At 45.0% G+C, this 12515-nt stretch overlaps 1 protein-coding gene across 1 annotated transcript in view; it reads right to left on the bottom strand.

Annotated features, from left to right (window-relative positions):
• Positions 1-12515, bottom strand: part of fer1l6 (fer-1 like family member 6) — a 395360-nt gene that overhangs the window by 218835 nt on the left and 164010 nt on the right. Inside the window, exon 16 of the mRNA XM_063059547.1 lies at positions 10221-10305. Coding sequence (XP_062915617.1) covers positions 10221-10305 — 85 coding nt within the window. The remainder of the gene's footprint in view (positions 1-10220; positions 10306-12515) is intronic.

Genomic DNA, 12515 nt, shown 5'->3' with positions numbered 1-12515 from the left:
GTTCATGCCATCAGGTTGGAGGCTACCGAGACGGAATATAAGGTGTTGTTCCTCCAACCTGAGTGTGGCTTCATCTTTACAGTACAGGAGGCTGTGGATAGACATATCAGAATGGGAATGGGACATGGAATTAAAATGTGTGGCCACTGGGAGATCCTGCTATCTCTGGTGGACAGAGCATAGGTGTTCAGTGAAATGATCTCCCAGTCTGCGTCGGGTCTCGCCAATATATAGAAGGCCTCATCAGGAGCACCGGACGCAGTATATCACCCCAGCCGACTCACAGGTGAAGTGCCGCCTCACCTGGAACGATTGTCTGGGGCCCTGAATAGTGGTGAGGGAGGAAGTGTAAGGGCATGTGTAGCACTTGTTCCACTTACAAGGATAAGTGCCAGGAGGGAGATCAGTGGGGAGGGATGGGGGGGACAAATGGACGAGGAAGTCATGTAGGGAGCGATCCCTGTGGAAAGTGGGGGGGGGGGAGAGGGAAAGATGTGCTTAGTGGTGGGATCCTGTTGGAGGTGGTGGAAGTTACGGAGAATTATATGTTGGACCCCTTTTCCTAGTGGGGTGACAGGAGGATGGAGTGAGAGCAGATGTGCGTGAAATGGGGGAGATGCGTTTGAGAGCAGAGTTGATGGTGGAGGAAAGGAAGTCCCTTTCTTTAAAAAAGGAGGACATCTCCGTCCTGGAATGAAAAGCCTCATCCTGAGAGCAGATGCGGCGGAGATGGAGGAATTGCGAGAAGGGGATGGCATTTTTGCAAGAGACAGGGTAAGAAGAGGAATAGTCCAGATAGCTGTGAGACTCTGAGTTTTGAACTCAATGCCTCAACTAATAAAAGCAAGCATTCCATAAGCCGTCTTAACCACCTTATTGGCCTATGTAGTCACTATCAACTTGGAACCCAAGATCTCTCTGTTCAGCAACACTGTTAAGTATCTTGCCATTAACAGTGTACTGCCTCCAAGCATTTGTCCTACTAAGGTGCAGCACCTCACATTTATTTGGGTTAAACTCCATCTGACATTTCTCAGCTCATATCGGCAAATGATCTATATTGTGCTATATTCTTTGCCAGTTTTCTCACTATCCACAACTCCAACTATCTTGGTATCATCAGCAAACTTACTAACCCCCCCATCTACATTTTCATCCAGGACATTTATATACATCTTAAACAGCAGAGGTCCCAGAACAGATTCCTGTGGAACACCACTAATTACAGACCTCCAACTTGAATATGTCCGTTCAGTCTCTACCCTCGGTCTTCTAAGCATAAGCCAGTTCTGAATATAAACAGCTAATTCACCGCAGACTCCATGCATCTTAACTTCTGCATTAGTGTCCAGGAGAAATTTTGTCAAACACCTTACTAAAATCCATGTAAACAAGATCCAGTGCCCCACCCTCATTGAATTCTCTCATCAACTTGTCATAAAATTCAACCGTTGCTAAGACACGACCTGCCCCACACAAAGTCATGTTAGATCTCTTTAATTAGGCAATGCTTTTCCAAATGTTTATATATCCTATCCTGTAGAATTTTGTCCAGCAATTTTCCTACAACTGATATGAGACTCACACGTCTATAGATCCTAGGATTTTCACTTGTTCCCTCCTTAAACAGAAATACAACATTAGTCACTCACTAGTCCTCCTAAAGCCTGTAGCTAGAGGGGACACAAAGATGCTGGTCAAGAGCCCAGTAATCCCATCTCTTGTTTCCTTCAATAGCTTGGGGTAAATCCCATCAGGCCCTAGGGACTTATCCACCTTAATACTCATTAGGAAGCCCAACACTTCCTCCTCCTTGACCTCTAAGTGCCCTAATGCATTTAGAGATAGACTGACACTTTATTGATCCCAAAACACAAGCTGGCTCCAGCCAACAGGCCCATGTGTCCTGACCCAGTCCAGTCAGGGGTGCACTGGAACTAGATCTCTAGTTCAGGAGCAAACCAAGGAGGTGCCCAAGCAGTCTGGAACTCTGGCAGCTAAGCCAAAGTTCTTCAGTTGCCAGATCCTTTCTAAGGGGAAGGCTCCAAAATGGAGACCCTTGGAGGTGAGTCCCAGGAGCACAAAGACAATTTGTCACACCTCGCTGCCAATGTTTGAGGAGATGGATGAGAAATTGGACTGAGAGGTGGCCTCTATTTTCACAAAAGACTGCGGCCATGCATTATTATAGAGGACTGAATCTCATAATGGTAAAGAGTTCTTACCCTCTTCCACTCATGAACACTGCCTTCAAGATGCTCCAAGGAGCAAGAGTATTCACAAAGCTAGACTTGCAGAGTGCATACAGCCTGGTCTCTATTAGGGAAGGCAATGAGTGGAAGATGGTATTTAATATACTAACAGGCCATAATGAGTACCCAGTTATGTCCTTTGGCCTTGCGAATGCTCCAGCTGTTTTCCGGTCCTTTATAAGTGACGTGCTCCAGGATACTCTCCATAAGTCTACTTGGATGATATCCTAATCTTCTCAGCCCATGGAGGAGCATGTTGCTCACATCAGGGACATTTTAAAGAGGCTTCTAGACCATGTACTTTACATCAAGTTGGAGAAGTCAGTTTCACATGACTAATGTTTCATTTTTGGATTTCTTCATCTCCAATGGAAACCTCAAGATGGACCCTACCAAGACCCAGGCAGTCAGAGACTGCCCACCGCTATCCAGTATCAAATAAGTCCAGTGTCTCCTGGGGTTTGCTAACTTCTACCAGAATTTCATCAGGAACTTCAGCTCAGAGGCAGCTCTACTGACGGTGCTGACTATGAAATCCATGGGCCTTTTTGCTTTGGCAGAGCTTAAGTAGTAGTTCATAACGGCTCCCATCTTGGTTTCTCCTAACCCAGACCTTCCCTTCATCATGAAAGTAGATGCTTCAGACATCGAAGTGGGTGCCGTCTTGTTCCAATGACCATTTTATGACGGTAAACTGCACCCATGTGCATTCTTCTCCAGATGGCTATCCCCTACAGAGGTGAACTATGGCATCAGGAATCGCGAGCTTCTTGCAGTTAAGTTAGCTTTGGAGAAATGGTGGCACTGGCTAGAGGGGGCCAAGAACCCTTTTATTGTCTGGACAGATCATAAGATCCTGGCTTTTATTCAGGAGGCCAAGTGGCTGAATTCCAGGCAAGCCATGTGGTCTTTGTTCTTTAACCACTTTAATTTCACCCTGACCTATTGACCAGGGTCAAAGAGCTAGAAGCCAGATGCCTCGTCCTGTCAGTTCGATGAACCTGAACGAGAAAAGCAGCCTACCACCATTTTGCCTGAAGCCAAGGTGATAGCGCCATTTTGTTGGGGGATCAACACACTTGTTTGCAAGGCCCAGACACAAGGGGAGGTTCCTCAGAATGCCCCTCCAGCTCGGCTGTTCATTCTTAGTGCTATCTGGTCTCAGGTTCTTCAAGGGGGACATACATAGAGATTGACACCTCACCAGGGATTGCCAGGACCCACAAATTCATTAAGAGAAGATACTGGTGGCCTGAAATGGTGAGGGAGATCTGTCAATATGTGCTGGCATGCAAGGTGTGCGCCCAGAACATGAAGTCCGCACCCAACCTCAAAGGCTGCTTTACCCTCTGCCTGTTCTGGAAAGACCATGACCTCACATCTCAGTGGACTTTATCACTGGTCTTCCTCCATCCAAGTGGAAGACCGTTATCATGATAATTGTTGATTGTTTTGTGAAGGCCTGCAAATTCATCGTGTTCCATTTGTGTTTGTATTTCCATTTTCATCCAGACTTCCACTTGCGGCAGAGACGGCCGAAAATATCCTGCTGCAGGTCTTCAGGATCCATGGTTTTCCAGTGGAATTTGTGTTGGATCATGGTCCGCATTTTGCATCATGTTTCTGGTGGGCATTTTGCAAACTGATTGGGAAAAAAGCAAGTCTTTCCTATGGGTTTCACCTGCAGTCCAATGGCCAGACGGAGTGGGCAAACCAAGACCTGGAATCTCCCTAGAGCAAGGGGTTTAGATGGAGTGGAGTTTGTTAGGTGTGTTCATGAAGGTTTCTTGACACAATATGTAGCTAAGCCTACAAGAGGAGAGACTGTACTTGATTTGGTATTGGGAAAGGAACCTAGTCAGTTGTCATATCTCACACTGGGAGAGCATTTTGGAGATAGTGCTCATAATTCAATCTCCTTCACCATAGCATTGGAGAGAGATAGGAACAGACAAGTTAGAAAAGCATTTAATTGGGGTAAGGGGAATTATGAGGCTATCAGGCAGGAAATTGGAAGCTTAAATTGGGAACAGATGTTCTCAGGGAGAAGTACGGAAGAAATGTGGCAAATGTTCTGGGGAAATTTGTGTGGAGTCCTGCATAGGTATGTTCTGAAATGATGAGTCGACGTTTCGGGCCGGAACCCTTCGTCAGGGCTGAAGAATGAAAGCTGGGGAAGGATTTGAAGAATGCTTGTAGAGTCAGTTGAAAGGTCAGTAATTTGAAAGACAAAGGGGTGGGGGAGGGGAAGCATTGACTTCATAGCCCTGAAAACAATGGGTAGTAGAAGACGGAGGCGGAACCATGAGGGAGCTGGGGGAGGGGGTAGAGTGAAATAGGGATAGAGGAAGGGAGGGTGAGGGAATTACCGAAAGTTGGAGAATCCTATGTTCATACCAAGGGGCTGGAGACTACCTAGACGGTATATGAGGTGTTGCTCCTCCAACCTGAGTTTAGCCTCATCATGGCAGTAGAGGAGGCCATGCATGGGCATATCTGAATGGGAGTGGGAAGCAGAGTTGAAGTGGGTGGCTACTGGGAGATCCTGTCTGTTGCGGCGGATGGAGTGGAAGTGCTCGACGAAGCGGTCCCCCAATCTGCGTCGGGTTTCACCGATGTAGAGGAGGCCACACCGGGAGCACCAGATGCAATAAATGACCCCAACAGACTCACAAGTGAAGTGTTGCCTCACTTGGAAGGACTGTTTGGGGCCCTGCATGGTTGCAAGAGATGAGGTGTAGGGACAGGTGTAGCACTTAATGCTTACAGGGATAAGTGCCAGGTGGGAGATCCGTGGGGAGGGACGTGTGGATAAGGAAGTCGCGGAGGGACCGAACCCTGTGGAAAGTGGAGAGGGGTGGAGAGGGAACGATGTGCTTAGTGGTGGGGTCCTGTTGAAGGTGGCGGAAGTTGCGGAGGATAATGTGCTGGATCCAGAGGCTGGTGGGGTGGTAGGTGAGGAGAAGGGGAACTCTGTCCCTGTTGTGGTTGCGGGAAGATGGGGTGAGAGCCGAAGTGAGGGAAATGGAGGAGATGCGGGTGAGGGCATCATTGATGACTGTAGAAGGGAAACCACGATTCTTAAAGAAAGATGACATTTGAGAAGTCCTGGAACGGAAAGCCTCATCCTCGGAGCAGATGCGGCGGAGACAGAGGAACTGGAAATAGGGAATGGCATTTTTGCATGTGGCGGGGTGGGAAGAGGTATAGTCGAGGTAGTTATGAGAGCCAGTGGGCTTGTAGAAGATGTCAGTGGACAGTCTGACTCCAGAGATGGAGACAGAGACATCGAGAAAGCGGCGAGAAATGTCCAAGATCAAGTAAGTGAATTTGAGGGCTGGGTGGAAGTTTGAAGCAAAGTTGATGAAATTGACGAGCTCAGCATGGGCGCAGGAAGCAGCACCAATGTAGTCGTCAATGTACCGAAGGAAAAGTTGGGGAGCAGTACCAGAATAGGTCTGGAGTACAGACTGTTCCACATAACCAACGAAGAGGCAGGAGTAGCTGGGTCCCATGCGAGTTCCCATAGCTACACCCTTAGTCTGAAGAAAGTGGGAACAGCCAAAAGATAAGCTATTAAGTGTGAGAACCAGTTCCGCCAACCGACGGAGGGTAGTGGTGGTTGGTTACTGGTGAGGTCTATTATCCAGGAAGTAGCGGAGAGGCTTTGAGGTCTTCTTGATAGGGAATGGAGGTGCATAAGGATTGGACATCCATAGTAAAAATGTAGCAGTTTGTCTTTGTCTTTCAAATTACTGGTCTTTCAACTGACGCTACAAGCATTCTTCAAACCCTTACCCATCTTTCATTCTTCAGTCCTGCCGAAGGGTTCCGGCCTGAAACATTGACTCATTGTTTCTGTCTGATGCTGCCCGACCTGCTGAGTTCATCCAGCGTACTGAAAGTGTTGCTTTGATCTTTTACAGCATCCGCAGATTATTTTGTGTTTACAATAGGTATGTTCCAGTGAGACAAGGAAGTTATGGTACATTACAAGAACCGTGGTGTACAAAGGCTGTAATAAATCTAGTAAAGAAGAAAAAAAAAAGCTTACAAAAAGTTCAGAGAGTTAGGTAATTTTAAGGATCTAGAAAATCATAAGGCTAACAGGAAGGAGCTTAAAAAGGAAATTAGGAGAACCAGAAGGGGCCATGAGAAGGCCTTGGCGGGCAGGATTAAGGAAAACCCCAAGGCATTCTACAAATATGTGAAGAGCAAGAGGATAAGACGTGAAAGAATAGGACCTATCAAGTGTGACAGTGGGAAAGTGTGTATGGAACCGGAGGAAATAGCAGGGGTACTTAATGAATACTTTACTTCAGTATTCACTATGGAAAAGGATCTTGGTGATTGTAGTGATGACTTGCAGCAGACTGAAAGGCTTGAGCATGTAAATATTAAGAAAGAGGATGTACTGGAGCTTTTGGAAAGCATCAAGTTGGATAAGTCACCAGGACCAGATGAGATGTACCCCAGGCTTCTCTGGGAGGCGAGGGAAGAGATTGCTGAGCCTCCGGTGATGATCTTTAATCATCAATGGGGATGGGAGAGGTTCCGGAGGATTGGAGGTTTGCAGATGTTGTTCCTTTATTCAAGAAAGGGAGTAGAGGTAGCCCAGGAATTTATAGACCAGTGAGTCTTACTTCAGTGGTTGGTAAGTTGATGGAGAAGATCCTGAGAGGCAGCATTTATGAACATTTGGAGAGATATAATATGATTAGGAGTAGTCAGCATGGCTTTGTCAAGGGCAGGTCATACCTTACGAGCCTGATTGAATTTTTTGAGGATGTGACTAAACACATTGATGAAGGAAGAGCAGTAGATGTAGTGTATATGGACTTCAGCAAGGCATTTGATAAGGTATCCCATGCAAGGCTTATTGAGAAAGTAAGCAGGCATGGGATCCAAGGGGATATTGCTTTGTGGATCCAGAACTGGCTTGCCCACAGAAGGCAAAGAGTGGTTGTCAATGGGTCATATTCTGCATGGAGGTTGGTGACCAGTGGTGTGCCTCAGGGATCTGTTCTGGGACTCTTACTCTTAGTGATTTTTATAAATGACCTGGATGAGGAAGTGGAGGGATGGGTTAGTAAATTTGCTGATGACACAAAGGTTGGGGGTGTTGTGGATAGTGTGGAGGGTTGTCAGAAGTTACAGTGGGACATTGATAGGATGCAAAACTGGGCTGAGAAGTGGCAGATGGAGTTCAACCCAGATAAGTGTGAAGTGGTTCATTTTGGTAGGTCAAATATGATGGCAGAATGTAGTATTAAGGGTAAGACTCTTGGCAGTGTGGAGGATCAGAGGGATCTTGGGGTCTGAGTCTATAGGACGCTCAAAGCGGCTGCACAGGTTGACACTGTGGTTAAGAAAGCATATGGTTTATTGGCCTTCATTAATTGTGGAATTGAATTTAGGAGCCGAGGGGTAATGTTGCAGCTATATAGGACCATGTTCAGACACCACTTGGAGTACTGTGTTCAGTTCTAGTCACCTCACTACAGGAAGGATGTGGAAGCCATAGAAAGGGTGCAGAGGAGATTTACAAGGATGTTGCCTGGATTGGAGAGCATGCCTTTTGAAAACAGGTTGAGTGAACTCAGCCTTTTCTCCTTGGAGTGACGGAGGATGAGAAGTGATCTGATAGAGGTGTATAAGACGATGAGAGGTATTGATCATGTGGATAGTCAGAGGCCTTTTCCTCAGGCTGAAATGATTGCCACAAGAGGGCACTGGTTTCAGGTGCTGAGGAGTAGGTACAGAGGAGATGTCAGGGGTAAGTTTTCTACTCAGAGTGGTGAGTGAGTGGAATGGGCTGCCGGCAATGGTGGTGGAGGCAGATACGATAGTGTCTTTTAAGAGACTTTTGGATAGGTACATGGAGTTTAGAAAGATAGAGGGCTATAGGTATCCCTAATAATTTCTAATGTAGGGACTTGTTCGGCACAAATTTGTGGGCTGAAGGGTCTGTATTGTGCTGTAGGTTTTCTATGTTTCTATGTTTCTATATACCCTAAGATGCTTAGCCTCTGAAAGACTGAATGTGTGGGGTGACCATTTGCTGTGGGCAGAGGTCACCCACAGCATTTTACACCATTCGGCGCATTGGATGTCTCCTTTTGTATGCCAGTTTGGGTATTCCTGCCACTCTCCCCTGAGCAGGAAGCCGAGGTTGGGCATTCCTGTGGCCAAAGATCTTGTCCAACGCAGCAAGGAGAGATGGACTAGGGCAAGAGAGATTTTGTTAGCTTCTACCTGGAAGAATGAGGTAAAGGCTAGCCGCAAGAGCAAACCAGTTTTGCAGCCTGAGCAACAGGTCTGGTTATCAACACAGGATTTGTTTCTGCGAGGGGAGTCCAGGAAATTGTCAACCAAGTTCATTGGACTCTTCAGGATTCTCTGGAAAGTAAACCCTGTGGCCTACACTTTGCAGCTCCCCAAGACCCTCAAGATCAATCCCACTTTGCATTTCTCCAAGTTAAAGCCTGTGAATACCAACCCATTAGCCCAACACCATCAGCCTCACTGCCACCCAGTTTTATTAATGGGAATCAGGTTTTCAGCATGAGAAGAATTTTGGACTGGCATACCATTCAAGATGTTCAGCTATATATCATGGACTGGGAAGGATTCGAACCGGAGGAGAGGGACTGGGTGCCTGAAGGAGGCATCTTGGATCTGGCTCTCATTGAAGACTACAATCATTGACTCTCCAAGCAGCCAGGGCTGTCAGGAGTCGGCCATAGGAGAGGGGGTCCTGTTATGATATGCACCCATCCACACCAGCTTCTGAGGTTTAGATGCTCTAACTCCCCAGGGTATGGATAGCTCGTGCAGCCCCTTTAAAAATTCAGGACTATCTTGCTAATTTGGGTGCCAAGGACTGAGCATTCGAGGAGCACCTGAACTGAGGTTCGGTGTTCAGTTGTAAGCCTAGTCATGATTTCATCTTATGTTTGTTTTGTGCTCAGATTCTCGATCTAGTTTGAAAATGTGTCTCAATCCTTGCCGTGAATACTCCAGCATTTTGGTCCGATTCATCGTCATCAATGGCTCTCATCACACAAGGATCATACCTATCCTGAAAGTTAATTAGTTGTGGTCACTGTTCCCTAACTGTTCACCCACTGAAAGGTCAGTACGTCCCCTCCATCCCCTCCTCTCATTGAACTGTCCACATATTGATTTTAAAAAAACCCTCTTGAACACACATAACAAATTCTTCCCCTTCTAAACCCCTTACATTAAGAGGGTCCCAGTTTATATTAATGAAGTTGCAATCCCCTTGACAACAACCCTACTATTTTTATATATTTCTCTAATCTGATTACATACCTAACACAATAGTGAGGTAGTGTTTGTGGGTTGGTTCACTGACTGCTCTGAAGTCTGATGACGGAGGGGAAGAAGCTGTTCCTAAAACACTGAATGTGTCTTCAGGCTCTCTACATGCTCTCTCATAGCAGTAATGAGAAGAGGACATGTTCTGGGGTTTCTTTGCTCTAATTTAATTTCTTGGAGGGCTTACAGTCACCAGGAAATTACAGTATGCAATGCCATCATTTGAACATTAGTGAGCTTGTATGAAGTTCTTTCCTCCACCATCAAACACTTTAACTGAAGTACATTAACAATCAAAAGTAGGGTGTGGGCTCTTTTGTCAAGTGTGGAGCTTTAAGGGTAAAGTTTAATGATAATGAGGTACAAAGCCAAAATCAAAGAGAAAGGAAATCTATGTATATAACTGTGCTGTGTCTAGTTAAAATTATGTAATATCATGAAGTTCAGGTGCCTTAAGACATTGGCAGAGGCTCTCTTCAAAACTCTTCCCATCATATCCTTGGTGGAAGTGCAATGGGAACTTCATTAAAATGTCTAAGTACATTTTCCAAACTTCCTATGGCAGAGCAGGAGCAACCATTAGGAAATCCCCAGCTTTTACTCCAGCTCATTCCACCAATAACCTACCAGTTCTTGGCTGCACATGGTGAGTCGTTTCTTATCCAGCAGTGTCTGATGAATTCCATCTGTCTGTCCAAAGGCAGTAAAATGTCTGAGGCACAAGGAAACATCATAGTAGTTAGGTATAAAAATATGAGAATATTTTAACATCACATGCAAGTTTATTACCAGCTTTGAGTTACGAGTTATTATTTCCATTCAGAAAACCTAAATCTGAGTGACTAACAAGAAATTAATTAATTAAATATTAACCCTTGTCTATTTTCCATCATGTATATACACAGGTAGCTGTGGAGTCACAATGAATCATCTTAGCACTACCATGGAAGTTAGATAACATAGAAAATAGGCAGGAAATGAAACAGTTAAATGTTCTCTTTGGGGTTATATCAGATAAAAAGTCATCAACATTCCATAGGTACTATCTGATCTGCTGAGTATTTCCAACATTTTCTGCTTCTTTTTAAGATATCAATCATTATTTAGTACACTTCAGAAGGATAAAAAATCACAGTAAATAGAACAAATAACTCTACAGCACAGTACAGGCCCTTCATCCCATAATGCTGTGCCAATCTTATAACCTACTCCAAATCAATCTATTCTTTCCCTCCCACATAGCCCTCCATTTTACCATCATGCATGTGTCTCTCTTTAGAGTTTCTTAAATGCTCCAAATGTATTTGCCTTTACCAATACTTCCTGATAGGGTGCTCCAAGCACCCACCACTCACATTGTCAAAAAATATTACCTCTGACATCCCTCCTATACTTTCCTCCAACCACCTTAAAATTATGCCCCTTCATATTAGGCATTTCCACCCAGGGAAAAAGTCTCTGGCTATCAACTCAATCTATGCCTCTTATCTTGCACACCTCTAAAAAGTTACCTCTTATCCTCCTTTGCTCCAAAGAGAAAAGCCCTAGCTCACTCAACCAAAGTCAAAAGTCAGGTAACTTCTGTCTGCTCATCATCATTCCTAACAGAACGTCTTGCAGCAGTCAGGTTGTGAGAAAATGTGATCAGATTACTGCCCGTGGATGAACACAGGGTCTGCTTACTGAGAGAGAATAGGCATATCAGTGTTATTGCATCTGGTGAATAAACTATCCAAGATTACAATTTGCAAGAAGAATGAGAAGAAAGGCATGCAGATTCAGGAAGGAGAAGAAAGACATGATTAATAGCTGCTCCCATGCCTTTATCAGATCAGGAAGGACAGGCAGATGATAAAGCAAAATTGCAGTCAGTGGAGTTAGTTGCAGTGTAAAATGGGGACAAAATCGAAAAGGGTGATGAATACAGGACTGAATGCATTCAGTAAACAGAATAAAACAAATTATCTTGTAGCGTAGTTAGAAATTGGCAAGTATAACATTATGGACATCACAGAGTTGTGGCTGAAAGAAGATTATAGTTGTGAGCTTAACATTGTACACCTTTATTGAAAGGACAGGCAGGTAGACAGAGGGGTGATGTGACCCTCTTGGTTAAACAAAAATGAAATCAAAGCTTTTGAATGACATGACAAAGAATCCTTTGTGGGTAGAGCTAAGAACTGCAAAGGTAAAAAGACCCTGATGGGAGTCATATACTGGCCTCCGAACAGTAGCTAGCATGTGGCTACAAATTACAATGGGAGATAAAAAGCATGTAATAAGGGCAATGTTACAATAGTCATGGGGGATTTCAAATTACAGGCAGATTGGGAAAATCATTTTGGTACTAGATCTCAAGAAAGAGAGTTCACATTGCAATTTGAGCTGGAGAAGCGAAAGTCAGATGTATTACTATTACACTGGAGTAAAGGGAATTACAGAACCATGAGGGAAATGCTATCCAAAATTGATTAGAAGGGGACACTAGCAGGGATGATGGCAGAGCAGCAATGGCTGGAGTTTCTGGGAGCAATTTGGAAGGCGCTGGATAGATACATCCCAAAGAAGAAGATGTAATCTAAGACAGAATGATGCAACCATAGCTGACAAGGGAAGTCATGCTCTTGAATGTAAAATCCTACAAAAGGTAGGGATGCAACCCAGTCCATCATGGGTAATGCCCTCCCCACCATTGAGTACATTCACAGGGAGCTCTTTAGCAGCAAAGCAGCGTGCATTATTAGGGATCCTCACCTCCCAGGACATGTTCTCTTTTCACTACTGCCAACAGGAAGAAGGTATGGGAGCATCAAGTTCAGGAGCAGTTATTTCCCCTCAACCACCAGGCCCTTGAATAAGAAGGGATACTTTCATTTGCCCCATCACTGAACTGTTCCCAGAACCTACAGACTCACTCTCAAG

The sequence above is a fragment of the Mobula hypostoma genome, chromosome 9 (genome assembly GCF_963921235.1).
Source record: "Mobula hypostoma chromosome 9, sMobHyp1.1, whole genome shotgun sequence".
NCBI lineage: Eukaryota > Metazoa > Chordata > Chondrichthyes > Myliobatiformes > Myliobatidae > Mobula > Mobula hypostoma.
Note: the sequence above shows the minus strand (reverse complement) of the source record. Positions and strands in the feature narration are given on the sequence as shown.